The sequence below is a fragment of the Seriola aureovittata genome, chromosome 12, assembly GCF_021018895.1.
Source record: "Seriola aureovittata isolate HTS-2021-v1 ecotype China chromosome 12, ASM2101889v1, whole genome shotgun sequence".
In the NCBI taxonomy this organism is placed as follows: domain Eukaryota; kingdom Metazoa; phylum Chordata; class Actinopteri; order Carangiformes; family Carangidae; genus Seriola; species Seriola aureovittata.
Window position 1 is genome coordinate 12900741 of NC_079375.1, and position 19246 is coordinate 12919986.

Below are 19246 nucleotides of genomic sequence, written 5' to 3' on the forward strand. Positions count from 1 at the left end.
ACTCCACACGGTTTTGTAATGGCTGAGGTATATGAGGCAATTTTTATAGGACTACTGTAGCTGCGCCCGGTGCTGCAGTGGTTTCATGAATTAAATCAGATTCCTGGTAAGGTTTCCCCCCGTCACTAGATCTAAATATCATTTAACATCATGGGAAATCCTGCAGAGTGGAGTGTGGAGTTGATTTCCACCTCCTGAACCTCTCATATAACCAGAGACTTTAGTTGTGCAAGAAAATAACACTCTTCTAGACTTAAGCTAGCGTAGCCCGACCTACCGCTTGGTAGTGTCTTGATAGTTAGTTATTAAAAAGGTTTTTTACTTACTTTAGCTCTTCCAAATGAATGTGTTAGCATTTAATGAATCCTTTTATTTGCAATTTCATATGGTGTTTGTCATGTTTTGCATGGCTGCAAAGTGGAAAGTAAATAATGATAATTATCCAATATTACATAGACTGCAGTGAATTGTGGCATATTCTGATACTGTTTTACCAAATGCAGTTTTATCCAAATTAACGATTCTAATCAAGTTCAAATTAATGCGTTTGAACAAGTTTTACATGTGTAAAGAGTTTCGCCTGATTTAATACATAAAATTAGAACACAATTAATTTACTCCATATCAGGGCTTGTGAGTAATGATTATTATTTTTATTTATTTTTGATTAATTGTTTACCTATTTGGTCTAAAATATGTTGCATGTTACAATAGTGAAAAGTTACAATCAGAATTTCAAAGGAATGTCTTCAAATGGCTTTGTTTGTCAGATCAACGGTCCAAAATCCAAAAATATTCAGTTTACAATGATGTGAAACAGAAATTCTTACATTACAGAAGCTAAAAGAAGGTAATATTTGGCAATACTGCTTTTAAATGACTGATTAATCCTATATCTAAATAGTTGCAGATCAGTCGACTAATCAATTAATCAATTAACTTGTTATATCATGCCAGTTAAGTCAGTATACTTAGCTAAAACAAATGCAGTTGGATACGTTGGCCCTGCAATAAATCCGACCTTCATGAAGGTTATAATGTTCAGTTTTTTTGAAGGAGGGGATAATTCAGCTCCATGTCATTTTGTAGGCTGTAGTTGAATGTGTTGCTGAAGTGCTAGTCCGCTGCTATCAGGAAAATAGTCTTACTGATATTATTGTAGTGATTTCAGCCCTTGTGTAAAGTGATTAGTGACCGCGACCTTTGCGTTTTAGGGCTTCACTCACCGAACTTGTACTCACGTCATTTCACAAATTCTCATGCAAAAACTTGATCGCGCTGCCTCTGAGGCCACATAACAGCCCTGAATCAAGGCGAATTAATGCATGTCAGTCACTTCAGACACTGAATGAATTGAGACCACACAAACCGTCCACAGTTGGAATGCGGCCCGTTTGCTGATCGTGCATAGGTAATGTGAAGCAGACCGGAGTTTAGTCAGTAAATGTGCTTTAATTTGAATAAAACTTCAAACTAACCCACTCGTGGGAGCCGAAACCAAGAGGATGAATGTATCAGCGTATATGTGAAGGGAGCCATGAAGTTGTCTCTGTGGCAAAGAGGCCGTATAACTTTAAATAGCCTCTTAAAATCAACAGGAAAATGCACTGAGCATGAAGTGTAAATCCGGATGTCAGGAGAGGCACAGCAGCTTGTTTGGATGATGTGAAATATCTGCTTAACAGTTCATGTTCTGATAAAAATAAAGTCTCACTATGTGACACAAGACACTTGGGTGACATAACAGCTGTGTGGCTGAAATACAAGGAGGCAATGGAGATTCTTATATTCCTGGCAGATGTGGATGAATTGTAGTATATGAGTTTTATCTGAAGCTTATTTGAGTGAGCTTAATCATCATGATTATCACTTAATAATTTGGCCTATAAAATGTCAGGAAATCAGTGAAAAATCACAATGTCCTTGAGCCCACGCTGATGTTTTTCAAAGGGTTTTGGTCCAAAACCCCAAAGATATTCAGTTTCAGCTCAGATATTTCATGTAAAATCGGAAAAAGCAGCAAATTTGCACATTTTCAAAGTAGAACCAGAATTTATTTGGCATTTTTACTTGACAAATGATGAATCAATAATCAAATTAGTTTCTTATTCATTTCTTGTCGATATTTCTTGACTTTTTGATTAATTGACCAAGCATAACTCTAGTGTGATGTCTCTATAGTGACTATTGCTATAACACAGCTAGTACTTCCCACCACGAACATGGAAAGCTTAATAACAAATTTCAAAATAATGTGTTAATATTCTGTTGTTTAATGTTGCATTGTGTTGATTGATTTAAATCTATAAATATAGGAAATGGCACCTTAGCCTTCACATGTTCCCCGTCACTGCTGAAACCAAAAATCCACCCCCCTTTGTCACAGTTCAGATTTGTTGTTTGGTTACACTGTCTACTACACTCTCCCCTTAAGGATTAATCGTGTTTGCTGAATTTGCATATATTTCTAAGTGAAAACTTGGTGCTCTTTGCTTTTAGCAACAAACGTGTCACTTTGTCATTGTAGCACTATGTCATAAGCCCCATTTGGATGGGATTAGTTTTTACAGCGGGGGGAGGTGGGGGAATGTAATCAAAATTGGAGCATGTCTGTAAATTTTAGCCCCATCTGAATCTTGCCATGTCAGTAACTTTGTGCGGATTTTAGCGCCCGGCCAAATCTGGGACCTCCCGCACCCAGCAGAAATTACCTCTGATAAACCCCTCAGCTAGTCCCATCCGAAATGACAACCCTGAGATAGTTTGCAAATAATGTGTCATTTCCTTCAGGGAGGAGGGGGGGGGGGGGCTCCACACACTTTTCTGGCTTTAGCCCCAAACTGAGATCACTCCGGTCCAGATGCAACATTTCCTCTCCTTTTGCTACTTTGTCATTGTTTAAACAAGTTGCTGTCAGTTGCGGAAATTATGTTTGATTATTGTAATACATTTTTGTTGCGATGGCAGCACATGAATGGAGCTCTGTAATGCTGGAGACTGATTACACAGATTTCTCCTCGCCTGCATGTTGTTCATTAACATCACAGATGTTACGTATTAGTGGATACTTTACGCACATTATACTGAAAACTAATGCACTCTGAATGGGGCTATACTGTGTAAAAATTTAACATCGTGTAAGTACAGTTTTCCCCAGAAGGTGTGAACATCAACACGTCTCCTGCTGGAAATGTGTTGAAGGGCTGAATGAATTTGCTGTGTGTGTGTTGTGAGTCTATGTGGGGGTGATGTTTTTTCCCTTGTAAAAAATGTGCTTTAACATTGGACTGAGCTGGAGGTGAGCAGTGTGTGTGGGTGTGTTTGTGTGTGTGAATGAAGCGCATGCAGGGGAGTGCTAGATTTATGGGTGGCGGAGGCGAGAAGTGAGGCTTTCAATAAATTTATGAAGAGACTGATTGAAAGGAAAAACCTCTCTTTTCTGTATCAGTGTCGAGCTGCTCTCTGTTCCTCTCCGGTGACCCTACTGCTTAACCAACTGCTCTGAGGTCAGCCTATTCATTTCAATGCCAAGCAGAAATGGCTACTGAGCTCAAGAGCAGCCTGTAGCTGAATATCATTAAACGAAACGTTAAATGAGTCAGTTTTTCCTCTCAATGTTTTTATGTATTTTTAGCTCCATTGTAGAATCCAAAAACATATGTGTATCCACAGCCAGCGATTGTCTATGATGAAGTCAGCTGAAATCAGTTGAGAAAAATAATCTGCAACAATTTTGATTATGTATTGGTTATCAAAATGCCAAACATGCGCCGTTTGCATCTTCTCAAACGCGAGCAGTAATGATGATGAAATAAGTAGCACACACTGGCTCATTTGAACCGCTCCAAAGCTACATCTTCCTAAAAAAAAAAAACACACAATCTAACGACTGATTGATGAACTAGACGGGGATAATAACCAGAGTGATTTTTTTAGGCAGATTTCATTATCCCGTTGACAAGTGATTTCAGCTACAAACCTCCACAGAAACATCCACTTCTTTTTTTTTTTTTTTTTTACCCTTTTTCCGGGTGTCTGCTCCTCCACACAGCGCCTTTTGAACACACCACCATCTCCTCATTTTGCTTGACACTAACCTGGTTGTTCAGCAGGGGTCTTCTTTGTTCTCTTCACTTAAATAAGCTTCTTTGCTCACCCCTCTCCGTTTCACTATGTCCATCTGCCCGCTGGCACTCTATCTTATCTACTGCCTCAATCATTTGGCCAAGAGCCGCTGAACACACCAACTGTTGTACGCTCTCAACAAAATAGTGAAGCATTGCACCTTTCAGGGGGTTTTCTGTTTGGGCTTTTTGAGCTGTGCTGAAGAACATTTGAACTTAAAAGGGGGTTTCTTTTTCCAAGTTCTCCTTTTAATCTAGAGCCATTTATCTTAAAACGAAAACAGGACATAAAAACTGTAGCTGAAGTACCTTGAACTGGACTTCTGCATGTTGAAATGCTACAGGAACTCATTCCAACCCAGTCCTAAACAGAAGTTCTCTGATCTATTAACCGCCTTAAAAAAAACCCACCTGTAAATAAATTATTTGTAGGCATTGAATCAAGCAGTAATTATGATGAAAAAAGTAGGACACACTGGATTAGAGGAAATGAATCCAAAACTATGTTTTCCTAAAGATCTGAGTGCGACAGCCGAAAATCCCCAAAAGATTGCAGCTAACTGCATCAGAAAACAGTATTTAGTAATTTGACATGAAATGAATCAGCAACTGTTTTGCTAATTAATTGTTCCAGTCATTTTAAAAAAAAAAAAAAAAAACCCCAAAAACTCTGGTCACAACTTTCACACTGTTTACAGATGTGAATATTGACAGCTTCTTGTTAGTCAAGTGTGAAAAAAAGAATGAATATCCTTGGACATTTAAAGATGTCGCCTTGGACTCTGGGAAACTATAATAGACATTTTTCACTATTTTGTGATATTTCTTAGACCAAACTATTAGTTGAGAAAATAATCAGTAGAGTAATCATTAGTTGCAGCCGTAAAGCAAACACTGCAGCAGACTGTACATGAGACTGTACGTGAAATGGAACAAAGCGGGTTTTGCTTTGGGATACTATGTTGCTCTTAAAAGTTTAAACCACTTTTACTTGTAATGAAGACAAGTATTGATAAATCAAAATGTCCAAAAAAAGTCCAATAGCCCAAAATACAAATGTTACTATCATAGAAAACTAAGAAAACCAGAAAATATACCCATTTGAGGAACGAATTATGTTAATTGACTAATAGTTCCAGCTATAAAAACATCAGAAAAGTCCTCACTGTTTCAGTGTGTACAGCTGTAAACCACAGTTTATAACCTTGTTATCCTAATAGTCATATATCTTATCCCATCTCTGTTTCTGGCAGTTGAAGGCAACTTCTCTACATCAGTGATGGAGCCAAGGAAATGACATCATGTCCCTGCAGGGGCTGAAAGCGCAGCCCTGACAGGACTGTCATGACAAAAGAGTTTCTTGGGAACATCAGGGTGCAACGAGGACTGAAAAAAAAAGTGTCTGCAGGCTGTGTTTTCTTAGTTCCTGCAGTTCCTGTCTCCCACTTCTTGCCCATCAACCATTTTCTGATGTTTGAAATTCCCCTCTCACATGTGTGTCTTTTTCTGTCCTGAATGTAGGGCATGGGGGCGGGGCAGAAAGTTCTCCAAATTAGTAGTTATTCAAAGAGTGGAAGAGGAATCATTGTGTTGGCAAGATGCAACTCAACAGAGCCAGATCTCTATTTCACTTGTAGGTTTTCAGCTTACACTTGGACTTGCGCATTAGTTTTGTTCCAGTCTTACTTGATATGTATGTATGCGCTCTTTATCTCTCTCTTCTCGGCGTTGACAATTGAAAATAAATTAACATTCCTGGGCTTTATTTTTGTGTTCTCTAAGCCTGTGGAGAAAACTTGGAGGCGAACCCAGGAGGTCAGGCCATACTCACAGGCTGTCAATCCTCCTCGGTGACCCGGCCGCCCCTTTCTTTCTCCCCCTTCCATTCTTCTCCTCCTCTGCTCTCCCTCTCCCCTCCATTTAGTCCCACCCGGCTTACAAACTCCCAAACTCCCCCTTTCTCTCACTCTCTCTTTCACCGGACTCCTCTCCAGCTTGTGAGTGAGGCAGACACAAGCTTTGTCAAAGGAGCCTCACATTCATTCAGCCGGCTGTTGCACTCAGCCTTGTATTTCATGTTAAGACATGTGGGCTGTCTCCTTCTATCCATTTATTTTAATTATGTTTTAATTGCTTGCCGTCCTCTTTTAAATGCTTGCTTATTATTTCTATCAGGCTGATGTGAAAAATTTGCTGTGGACTGTGATTTCCTCCATTATCTTAACTGATGATAGATTTCTCTCCTTGGGTTTCCACTGCGTATGCATAGGAGACAAAAGAAAAACAGATGTTGTGGATGTTTGCGTACCATTTTTCATTTCATTGGTGGGTTTTTTGTCTTGTTTCCAGAAAGATATACTGTTAGTAGAAAGAGAAAACCCGAGGGAATATGTATTCTTAAATTTTTGGAGGAAGAGGAGTTCAAGGCGCAGATGAAAATGAATAACTTTTAATTAGTCAGTGGTCTTATGGTGTATGTTACATGTTTGAGCTCATTAGATTTGGTGTAGGTGGTGACAGATATTCATAACTTTGTACCTTTTTTTTTTTTTTTTTTTTTTTTTTTTTTTCTTCCTCGGTGGAACATGATAATCATTTTGTGAAAATCACTGGCCGAGTAACAAGTAACCTCAATTCCCAGGCTTTAGGAGTGGGGTGGTGGTGGGGTGCTCACTGTAGATAACTCCTCAACACAATCTGTGAGGGGTTAACGATGCCTCACATACCTCTTCAAACCATTTTCTGCTTGAGAACATCTTAGCCCCCCCACACCCGTCACCCCCCCACCCCCCTTGTCCCCCCGATGTGAAATTATGATTCATCTGTCAGTACTTGTGTAAAGCATCTTAATGTTAATCGCCTAATCCTTTTATCTCAAGTCCAGACCAATTCAGTGCAGAAATAGCACCAAACAAAACAGTGTTTTGGGAAGATGAGCATGGCTGTGTCCTCCACCAGCTTAAGAGAGAAAGGAGACATGTTACTCAGCGGGGCGACGGCTGATCAGGAGAAAGAACCCCGGGGTGTTGAGGGCGAGACTTCATTCGTGCGGCCTGGCTGGCTCTCGCCCCTGGTGTCTGCAGGGGCTGAGTGGCTCAGAATGCCCAGCAGGCCAGAGCGGCTGGGGGATGTCCCCCCAACAGTTTCCAATCTCCTCCTGTCAAACACCATTATGGTTACCCCATGGCCCCAGGCCTCATATTTGGGGATGATAAATGGCTGAGGAAGAAGTCACATGCGTCCCTGGAGATTTGGAGCTCAGCCCAATATTGAACTGGTGGCAGTCTTGTTAGAGGACTTGAGAGTATAAGCTGCTTCAGTACACGTGGGGTGAGACTTCCCGTGGAGGGGAGCAAGTATTCTTGGTCTTATCTGATCTGGTTCGGCGCCACTGGAAGATAAACAAATGGAAGACAAATAAAACCACAATTCCTATAAAACCACCCAAGTTTAACTGATAAATTATAAGTTAGCTGCATGTGTGTTTCCTTGGCACAGACTGTGCTGCACAACCGCTCAGCCAGGGTGACCTCAAATGAAAATAAATACTCTCAGGCTGCGTCAGGCTAGGTGGAGATCCAGTGGAGCTTTTATTCAAGCGTTATGCCCCGACCAGGCATTGGTCATGTATAGAATGAATTCAATAGTGACTTAAATTATTACTCAGCATGCTAATGTGAAAGCTTCCCATGTTTTGTGGGTTTTGATGTTGCCAAAAATATCCAACCACATTAGCGAGGCCCGGAGAGCGATCAGAGCTGACTGCTCCGCTGCTCAAATTTAGGTTCATTATAAAATAATCAGGGTGGTTGACGGGTGGCTCTGGAGGAGCGGCATTCAGAAATGGGAAACATTCACTCTCCTCTGCATAGCGACGGCTACCAAGTGACTGATCCTGTGTACCATGTGGCTACATATGTGTGTGTGTGCATTAGGGAGATGCTGGATAGCAACCGCAAGGGAATAAACAAGATACAATATGTCTCTCCGTGTGTGTGTGTGTGTGCATGCGTGTACGTGTGTTTGCATGCATGTGTGTGCGCATGCGTGTGCGTGTGTGTGTGCATGCGTGTGTGTGTGCTCGAGTGGGTGTGTGGATGCTTCCACTGCATGTGTGTCCACATCGGCAGGAGTGTGCATGTCCTTGGCTATATCTTTGTGCAGGCATGCATATGAGAGTCTATGTGTGCCAGTGTGTGTTTGTGTGTGGCATTTCACATATGACACAACACATCCCTCCTCGGTGTTTGATTTTGGTAAGCAGCTTATCTGTCTGGTGCGTTAGTCGGTCTCAGGCTCTAACCTTTTGCTGCTTTTGCAGACAAAGGACTGTTTTTGCCACCCCTTGATAAGGAAGGAGACAAAAGTAGCTCACAAAGCAGACGTGTCTCTAATGGCGTCCTGTGTGAACGTGTTGCCGGAGCGACGAGCATTCTGCCGCGGGGATCTGGGGAGTAAATGGGGAAGGTGGAACAGGGAAGAGTGGGAGAATGAGGCAGTGTAAACATTCAGTTGTAACACACAGCTGAGTGCTGAATAAGTGCCGAGCACCAGGCACGCTATCTGCTTTGTTTGCCGGTGCCCTCATAAACACTGGGGGAACAAAGTTTTGATATTTCTTTGAAAAAATGCTTTTGTTTACTCAATCAAACAGCAGTCAGGAGTTTTGTTTTCCGGGTGTTCAGATCTGCACATGACTTCTCGTGTTGCAGCGCACACGAGTAGAAGCCAGAGGAAAAACCGAACCAACAATAGCAAAGGCGAGGCTGTGCGGATGCTAATGATGACCATCCATTTTTCACATTCTTGTCTCTTCTTTTCTTCCAGATGAGAAGATGACTGGTGATCCTTCTCCAAGAACTACTGATCATTGACATCGCTCCAGCTTTCTGCCCTCCCGCTGCAACACGTTGAACGACTATTATTAGCCAGCAGGCTCCTGGATTGTTTGCACACAGCGCACAATGGCCTCTGCACTGTGGAGGTGTCCAGTGTTTCACTGCCTCTTGCTCCTTCTTGTTTGCTTTCACTGTTCACAAGGTGGGTAACCATGGAATTACGTGTCAAAAAGTAGTTTGTAATGTGATTTTGGTCAACTTTTCAAGAAGCTATTTATTATTCTGCTTATGAATGTGTTGAATTTATTAGCACACATTGTTGTGGCCACACAAAAGAAGTGAAGAGCTGTTATGCAGCAAGGTTGCCAAGTTCTTTTTCAGTGCTTTTACCCTTGGAGTTTGAAAATGGTATTTCAAACACTTTATGCCGAACTCATTGAATATTCCTGGCAACCCATGGAAACTTTCACTGACACATTTCCTCACTTCCTGAGCAACACTCACACATTGTGTCAGAGTCCCTCCGCTAAAGGATCATAACTGCATCTTTTCTGTATGATGAGTTCATAATGGATTGTCTGGGTGGACTTTGAAGCACAGAGAACAGATGCATTTTTTATTTGCACCTAAATATGATCCTTCTGATCAGCCAGTACACCTGAAGCCATCAAAAGCAGAGCACTTCACTTGATTCAGCGCCAGAGTGACAAACTGGGAAAGAATGTGTCAGTGCTTTTAATTATCTGCAATGACATCCCAAGGCTCTTTTTCGGTTTCTTCCCTCACTTTTGATTAGTACATTTGGCTATAATTACAAGTATTGTCACAAAACAGTCCCGTCTGTTAAAGGCCCATCAAAACCACTGATGTTGGTATGTCTGCTTAATGATGATCATTACATATTTTCCCTTTTCAGTCCCATTGTGCTGGGGAAACAAAGTAACCCAAAATCACATGCTTGTGTGCCAAGCATTGATTACAGATAGATGTGGTGGCACATTATTTTGGGGAGTTCCTTTGCAGTTTGGGTTTTGCCTTTTTACTCTCTCTTGCTGTTTTGGTCTGTGATACATTTCTCTTCCAGTTTTACTCCGGGTCCGGCTGTGGTGTACAATTTGTTAATAAAGACAGATCGCTATGGAGCAGGCGGTCCCAGCATTCTTTCAAGCAGAGATGCATTTTTTTTTTTTGTAGATTAGCAATTTTAGATAATATGGAAGAGTCTTTGTGAGGCATTTGAAGAATAGCCCTCTGATTTTTGCCTCGCTTAGAAACTGAGTTGAATAGTCTTGTTGAATTTCTTAAAGAGGAATACTGCTTTGGTATGCAGAAGGTCCTGGTTTTGGGTTTCAGTTGATGTGAGGGCTCTCAGGCCTAAGAATGCATATTTGCCTATCCATCAATAATGGAATGTGTGTGTGTGTTTGTGTGTGTGTGTGTGTATATATGTGTGTGTGTCTGTGTGTCTGTGTGTGTGTGTGTGTGTGTTTGTGTGTGTATATGTGTGTGTGTGTGTGTGTGTGTGTGTGTGTTTGTGTGTGTTTGTCAGTCTGAAAACAATATCTGGTTCTATCCACATGCCACTCACCTTCAGCCTGTCCAGCCCTGAGGGCCTGCATCCCCAGTGCTTATGATCTACATTTCCATCAGAGTTCCTGCAACGAAAGCTCTGCTTGATAATTACCTTCTGTCCGTCACCAGGAGAGAGTATAATCAGGTTATCGTATTCACCCAAAACATTCCTCACTCTTTGAAATACTCGTTGACATACCTGAAAAGAAAGCGATTTTTCTTTCTCTTGGTATTGACTTTTCCATCCAGTGGGAAGAATGAACCCCAGTCAGGTCTCTGTTTTGACATTAATCAATTTTTACACACTGCTACATACAGATGGGTGACCCACTGTATATGTACTGAGCTAGAATAAAAAAATAATATTATTTCTGTTTTAGTTCACTCTCTCTGCTCTTGTAGTATGGTTTTCAACAGCAGCAGCAGCAGCAGGCAGCTGTATTCAGAGAAAAAAAGCTAAAGAAAAAACAGAAGAAAAAAAAACAACAAAAAAAAAAAACCATAGACTACCTGTAGCTCACCAGCAAGCAGAAGACAGATACAGTCAGAGACAAGCTGGTGAACATAGTGTAGCATATAGCAGTAAAAGAGCCAAATACCAGGGGACCAAAAACAGAGCTAAAAGGAGAGTAAATATTGTACTTACATTTGTCTGGTGGCCAGAAACATGACTCAAAATGAATGATAATGTTGCTTGATGTGTAAATTAGCAACTGTCTGCTTCCAGCTTCACCATAGTAACTTAAAAGGTCAATAAAAGGTCAGCTAGTGCAGGTTTAAATAAAAGTTAATAAATCTTTTTTTTTTTTTTTTTTCTCTCCATAATGCCATGAGCAGCTGCAATCACATTTCTTGCTGCACATGGTGCAAGTACGTTTCGCACAAAACAACAGGGTGCAGTAAAGCTGGATACCTTGCTGAGGTGTTGGAGATTCAAAAATGGCTGTTTTCTCATTTTGTAGATTCGTTTTTGTTAATGAACAGTCACAGTTAGCATTAGCGTCAGTGACAAACAGGCATATATTAGGCTTCCTGTGACTGCTTTTTCAATAAAAGCCGCCCCATGCATCACCAGTTTACCATTTTTAATGGGAAGCAGCCGCAGTAGGAGATGTTTGGTTTGCATTAGCATCTCTGATCCGGCTGCGGGAGAGTTAACACTAAACGGTGAAGCTGATATCAGTGAGATAAAACTATAAACAGTAACACTGGATTACATGTATGCATCATTTCCTGCAGACCCCTCATGCGTAGGTGGACAATTTTAATCATGTGCTCTGATGGCGGACTCAGCCACTAGCAATGAAAAACTACAATAGGAAGATGTAATTAGTGGATTCAAATACACTGAATAACTAATGTGGGAAGAAAATGCACTCTACATAGTATCAAAAATAGGGGTTTGATTTCATGAACGTCTTTATAATTATAAATTTAAATAATGTAAAATTTTTATAGTTTTAATATTTTAAATCGGTATAAGAAGCAGAGAAACATCACACTAAATTTTACATATATGCTCTTCCTTGTTCTCATTATTTGTTCTCCGTTTCTTCCACATCTGCGTGCCATTATATAACCAATCTATAAAATGATGCTCCTGCTAGAATAAACTAGGTCAGGCAGGTATCGGATTTGTTTTAGATGTCTCAGACCGCCCAGTCTGTAGATACGAGAGAAGATGACCAGATTCAATGGCAGCGGACACAAAGGTGGGGCGAGTGCACGGGCGCATACCTGCTGTGACGGAATGAGAGCTGTTATCTGAGGCTTTAAAGTAAAGAAAGCCTGATTTAGGGGGGGATTATATTGTGCAGTCAGTGTCAACACTTTCAGTCGGCTGTTGTGTTAAAATGCCAAAAGGCTAGCGGGCACGTCGGTCTTCGTATCTAAATACTGCACAAGAGGGAAATGTAAAAGATTAAGTGGTTCACTTTTGATGGCTGTGTCATGTCCACAGAGAAGGGGATCAGAGGAAAGAGGCAGTGTTTGTTTAGGTCCTACCAGCATGGACAGAGTGTGTGAATAAAAGACATTAATATGCAATATGAATTATCAGTCAGTAGACACAAGAATCATGTACGGGGAAAATGCAAAAGGCAGAAGATTTTCCAGTCTGTTTTTTCTGTTGGTTTTCGAACCCTCCTGCTGCCCTGGAATCACACTTTACATATCTCTCTGAGGGAGTTTCTTTTTTCATTTTTTTTTTTTTGCTTTTTTTTATTGTGAAATATTCCACGCTTGAGCATACCAGCATGCCTGTGTTTCTCCCCCAAAAAGTTGTAAAGGTTAACAATAAGTCTCAGCTCAACATTTGTCTCAAGCAGCGCCGTACCGTGTGCTGACGGAAGACCCTCCCTTGTGCCACACTGGTATTTCCAGTTCTGGGCTTGACTGAATGGGGGAAGCTATTGTGCTCTAACTCTTCTCTCTCTGGCCCCAGGCCATACACATCAAGTCTGTCATCCATTGATATGCTTGGCTTGCCATTTTATAATTCATATTGAATGCTGCGGGTCCATGGCAGGACGATCATGAATTATCAGCTAAACCATGGGAGATTCACAGATGACTGGTCAATCTGTGTGACGAGAACAAGCAGAGAGAGAGAGAGAAAAAAAAAAAACTGAAATATCAGTCTTGCGTGGTAATTCTGCCCAACTCTAAGTATTTGGAGAAATAAGGCAGGGTTCATCATCTGGATTAAATGGATTTTCCTACAGATTGGCAGATTGGGGAGCCGTACACAGGTGGATAAATCATTGCATTCCTCCAGTTTGATTTTTTTTTCCCCCATACAAGTTTTGTCAGCATTTTGCCACTATCCCTGCAGCATGCAGCCTTTCCATCTCTGTACAGTGAACCAGATATATAAGTCTGTGTAGCATTGCGTAACAATATGCTGTTTTAATAATTCTGAGGAGCTGGAAAGTTTTGAATCATGAGAGAACATGAAATTGAAATGAGCCGGAGTCACATGAATCCTCAGGATCAGTATTTCACTTCGAGGAAATGAAATACAATATCACCCCTGATAGGGTCATCCTAGATTTATTGCAATAGCGATTTCCTGAGTGCGTTTTTGGTAAAAACAAAAAACAGCAAGAAATGTTTCCATCCAATATGCGAATGTTAGAGCGAACCTCTTTCCCTTTTGGAGAGAGAGGCTTGTGCTTTATGTTTTTGCTTGGGTGTGATTGTAAAAGTCGCCGTTATATGGGCAGCTGATGAACAATCACTTAATTTAACGGGCTAGGACCTGCAGTTTTCTGACAGTTTGATTTCATTTGTTAAGCATGCCTTAAATCTCACTTGCTCGCAGCATCTCAGAGCCATTTAATTCACACCTCTTATGGTAACAAGTTGTATAAACATTGGACCAGCTGCCTGCCTCACTCTTTCCTCTCTTAAATGCTGTCTGCACTTGTTTTTTTTTTTTAACTCCAGGCAGCCTAATTCAAATAATAGATGAGTCCGGCTTACAACCACAGAGTAGTTTGCCTCAGAATCTAAACTTTTGGATTTGCTCGGTGTAACTCACTGCTTCACAGGAGGGTTCAGCTGTCATAACAAAGTAATGCATTTAATCTTGAGAGGAAGCAGGAGGGTTTTTAAGTAAAATCAAGTCTACACTATAGAAAGATGTAGGTTTTTTTCCCCGCCCTTTCTTTGTGTGTGGGGAGGTGTTTGCCAACGCTATAAATCGGGTTTGAAACAGAGACAAAAGTCAACAAGAACCTGTTGGATTTTTAGCAGTTCAGTGTTCATCCAGTACTTTTAAATAGCTTGGAGGCATGTCAGAACTAATTTCATTTGAACCAAAAGCACAAGAGCTAAACAAACATGCAAAAACAAAAGCAGGCATATAATATTTAACACCAAAGGGACATTGTGCTAAGGCAATCAAAGCAGATTGTTGCTCTGACTAAATACCTGAGGCAGTGATTTTTTTTTTTTTTTTTTTTTAAGAACAGCCCACTCCAGCATTTTTTCTCTAATTGTAACGTACATTTTAAGCATTAATTTATTACACAGTGCTTGATTTTGGAGACACAACGTGTGCGCATGAACACGAGGGTCACTTGAACAAAAAGTCCCTTGCTGTTAGAAAGAAAGGAGGAGGTGGAGGCTACAATTACATTTACACAGTCACAGTGTTGAAATTTTTCAAATGTGATGTCTTTGTCTCTACCTGTCGTCCTTGCTTCGTATCACAGATGTCACAACAGCTCAGGTCTCACATTTTTGTTAACAGCGCTGGTTATGATTTACACTGTAAATGCTGGTGTTAAAACTAATGTTGACAGTGGGGAAAGGAAGGCAATCAATAAAAGAAATTACTAGGGATTCCGTAAATGTGCTTTTGGGTGCTTTCTGTGACTTGTGTGTGTTTAAGTGTGTGCACAGATTTTCTGATGCATCTGCTCTTAAGTCAGAGCAGGAGAGAGAAATAGACAGAGAGGGACTTGTGTATAAATATAAGACGAAACTGGTTCCTCGTTGGTTCGTCTACCAATGGTTTCTTGTTCATTTCACTCACTTTTGCATGGCTAATGGTAATACATGATTCAAATCAATGTAATGATGTGTGTTGGTCCTCTTTCTCTCTGGGTCTGGAGGCTAGCTCTCACTACAGGCAATGAATGCAGCTCTGTTGCATTCACTGTATTAGTAATCTCCTCAGGCTGAGAGTCTGTGCCATAGAGCATGACCACACATTTTTTTGTGCAGGAATTAAATGTCACCTCAGGGTGGGTCACCTGCAAACAAAAGGCCACCAGCCGATTTGCAGGTATAAACAGTCTAAGATAAGAAGGCCCTCTCCTGCCGTGCAGGAAATTGAATAAGTACGCAGCAAGAAGAAAGTCATAGAAACAGTGAAGCACAAAGAACATTTTTGTTGTCTTACGCTATCGGGTATTGACCCCCTCTTGTAGCGTATATCCCAACTGAGTGTGCTAAGCACAATGGCCTCATCGAATATGAAGGGCAGGAAACTGTCTGTCATCAAGATCTCCCCATCTGTGCATCTCTTATCAGCGCTCCTGTTTTCTGCTCGCATTGACCGGAATGCTGGTGGAAGGGAATGGGGCAAGGTCATCACTCTCAAGTCAATCAAAGTGGTCAGTGTTCCAGAGATAGCAGCGGGTTACTGCCAAGGAATGTGCCTGGATGTTTTTTTTTTTCACTGACTTTCCTGGTAAATCTATGAGACACTGCATAAAAGACCACAAAGGCTTTCCCCATCACACAATACAGTATGTACACATGTAGTATGCCCACAGTGCGTGAGCAATATGTTTGTATGAATGGGAGACTTTCCATGGACCGCTGCGACCTGTGAAGCACAGCCACGTATTCGATAGAGACAGCCAAAGTTGTTGGTGGGCTAGTATACATTAGCCTTGCAAGCTTAGCTACAACTTCTTTCACCTCTATTTAGTTTTGACCAATTGAAATTCGAACAATGCAGAAAAATTTCAAACATATAAAGATTACAAGAGAAACAAACTAAAGATTTTTATTAAATCAAGATGCAAGCAAGCAATCAAACCCAGTGATATCATTATAAATATTGCCTACTTGATCGGATTTTGAAAGATTCTTTGAAAACAAATAATTTTCCAATTTCTGCATTACAATTCTGTTATCACAGATTTCCCAAATTCTTAAATGTCTATGTGGGTATGCCGGCCAACAATATAACTCCACCAGTTTTGTTCAAACTGTCTGGTCAGTTTGTAACTCAGGGAAGAGTCTCCCCTGTAGGCATATATCACCTTTACTTTCCCGACACTGGGCACAAGATCACATGGATCTGACCAACAAACTGTGTTGAATAGGCGTAAAGATGGGGCCCCTCGTTGGCTCACCTGGAAGAGCGCGTATCACATAGGCTTAGTCCCAACCGCAGCGGCCATGGGCTCGAGTCCGACCCGCGGCCCTTTGCTGTATGTCATCCCCCCTCTCTCTCCCTGACTCAACCCCCTTTATTCTTTAACCCCCCCCCCCCCCAAAAAAAAACCAAACAAACAAACAAACAAGAAAACAAAAACAAAAAAAGAATAGACGTAAACATTTGTGAACAACCAGCTCTGGTGCAGCATATGAATTTTGGAAAATGGGCTGCAGCAGGATGAACATTGTTACCAGGAGTTCAGGATGTGTCCTGAAGACATTCTAGATAAGAATCACCTGTTAATGTAAGCCAGCACAGACTCGGCTTTAATTGCATTAAAAACTGTATTTTAATGTGCGATTAAATGTGCACTAGATGAAAAACGTATGTCAGAATGAAAAAGGCAAAACAAAACATACATCATGAAGGATGAAAGGTTTTTTTTTTTTTTTCGCAAACTAAAGCCACAAAAAAATTCTTATGTTGGGATGAAACACATAAACACAATTTCATGCCAAAACGAGTACAAAAATTGCAGTCCACCACCTCATCTGCATAATCACAACCACAACTGCACCACTCCATCCTCTTAAATGGACTTGTGTCAAATGAAAGTGATAGCAGCACTGTGTTAAAGGCTAATGCCGGTCCAGCATGAAGATAAACCTCCTTATCAGAATCTTCTGTTCATTATCGTATCTAGGCGCCGATCTCATCCTTGTAGTATGGGGTTCATTATTCATGTAATCTATGTTCCAGGTGCAGCTTCTCCTGACACCCTGTCTATGTGACATACTGAGTAAGCCTTTTGGGCTTGGCTCTGTATAGGCAGGGCTGGGTGGGGGTTGATTAGGAGGGTGTAATGGGGAGGCCCTGCCCCAGCAAACAAGAACAGAGACACAAGCATGTGATGGAGACAAATCCACATCCTCCTCCTCCTTCTGCATCCTCCTCTTTTTTCTTCTCCATCCCCACCCCAAAGGGAGGCACCTGACTTATTCTGAGACGTTTTCTTGAGCGGAAAATCCATCTGGGGTTTAAATACAGGGGTAAAATATGGGCTTAAGGGGAGTTAAGCATCACTCTGGGTAGATCAAACCTGTGAAACTATACCCCTGCTGCACTTGGAAGACTTGATTTAACTCACATCTTTCTGCATGTTTCATCAACTCCCATGCAAAAAAGAGATGCAACAATATGTTAGATATTGAACTAATTCTGTCAAAATGGCACTCTCTCGGGAGCATATAGGTTTTTTCATCTTGGAAGTGGAACATTTTTTTTTCCTTCAAATGTTTAGCCTCTGTGACAGTCATGAAAAGGTTGTTTTCTCAGTAGACTATACAAGGTGTCGAATTATACTTTGCTTTAATCTGAGTGATGTGTCCATGGACCAAACAAAAGAAGAAATTACATCGAGTAATATCTCTCCAACTTAAGTATTCCTGTCATGACTTATATTAAGCACTGACCCTCTTTGCATTTAGAGAATTATATGTATTAGTAATGTAATGATACGCCCCTCTATCCATGCTGACTTTCTTTGATGTGGGCCCATAGGGTCAGGGATCATCCAACCAACCCACGGAGAAAACCTTGATTCTTGCGGCCAAATTAAGACACAGTCATTATAGCCTCCACTTTCTGCCCTCTTTTTTTTCTTTAGTTCTTGCTCCCATGGGGAAAAATTCTTCATCTGCAGTCTTCTGCAGCTGAGCCGCCTGTTCTGGAAAGTCAAAATAATCCACCGTGTCGACTGTGCATCAGTTGTGCCAAAGTTTAAACATTTTCTGTGTGTTATGTAATCCCAGACAGTGATTTCCGCAACATCAAAACAGAACGGTCTGTGCATTTTAAGTATTTTGTGTACATTGTGGGGTTGTTGGATACTTTTACAAAGGGTTCACGTCTTAAGGAAAATTCTGGTATTTTTCAATCTCTTTATCTCATAATCGTGACTATTTTGACTAATGAGTTGTGGTAACTTTGCACTTGCCACCTCTTTTGTAGAGATTTGGAAATCTTAAAGCTTTAAATAAATTATTTTAAACTCTTGGCTCTTAATGTGACAGAAACACAGAAAGTAGATTAGCAACTGCTGCTAACCAGCCTGCTAACCAACCTTTTCCCTTTGGTCAACTAGCAGCCTGTTTATCTGAATTTATTACATAGGCTATCATCAGTTAATATACTTACGTACTTTAACAGACATGAAAGGTTTAACAAAAATGCCCTGAAGGCTTTGACTGATTCACAGGAGCTATTATTGCTGTTGCTTACTGTAAGGAAAGCTAACTATCTTTTCTTCCAGTTGATTGGTGGAGGTGAAACAGTTACAGGCACGGCATTGTAATTTAAGGAAACCAGTGTATGCAATGGGTGATTGCCAGGCAGTTATTTGGCGAGTGAATAGACAGGGCTGCATACCTGATTTAAAGGAGCTATTTGTAAGTTTTGCTGTTGCTACATAGCCAATTGTAGCATTAACAGCTGTTTACTTACCAGGAAACTAAAAAGTTCAGAATCAAACTTGATTTTGAGATCAAGAAGAGCTGTTTCCATAATCCATAATGTAATGCAGGAAATTTAAAGGCATAAGCTTCAAAGGCAGCTAAAGAACATAAGCCCAAACTTTAATAAATTCCTTACACTTGCTCTATTGTTTTTAATTTTGCAAAGGCAAAAAAAACCCACCACTCTCCCAACTATTAAAATACCAAGTATCACTCCCATTAGAGCAAACTATTAGATACAAACCACTTTCTGTTGGGCGAGGGGTTTAGAGAAAGGCCAATTATGAGAATAAATTCGAG

At 40.8% G+C, this 19246-nt stretch overlaps 1 protein-coding gene across 14 annotated transcripts in view; it reads left to right on the top strand.

Moving 5' to 3' along the window:
* The window catches only part of LOC130178966 (adhesion G protein-coupled receptor L2-like), a 129326-nt gene that overhangs the window by 56607 nt on the left and 53473 nt on the right, over positions 1-19246 (top strand). For all 14 annotated transcript variants that reach the window (XM_056391624.1, XM_056391622.1, XM_056391623.1 and 11 more), the window contains one exon: positions 8952-9164. In XM_056391624.1, coding sequence (XP_056247599.1) covers positions 9089-9164 — 76 coding nt within the window. In that variant the 5' untranslated portion in view covers positions 8952-9088. The remainder of the gene's footprint in view (positions 1-8951; positions 9165-19246) is intronic.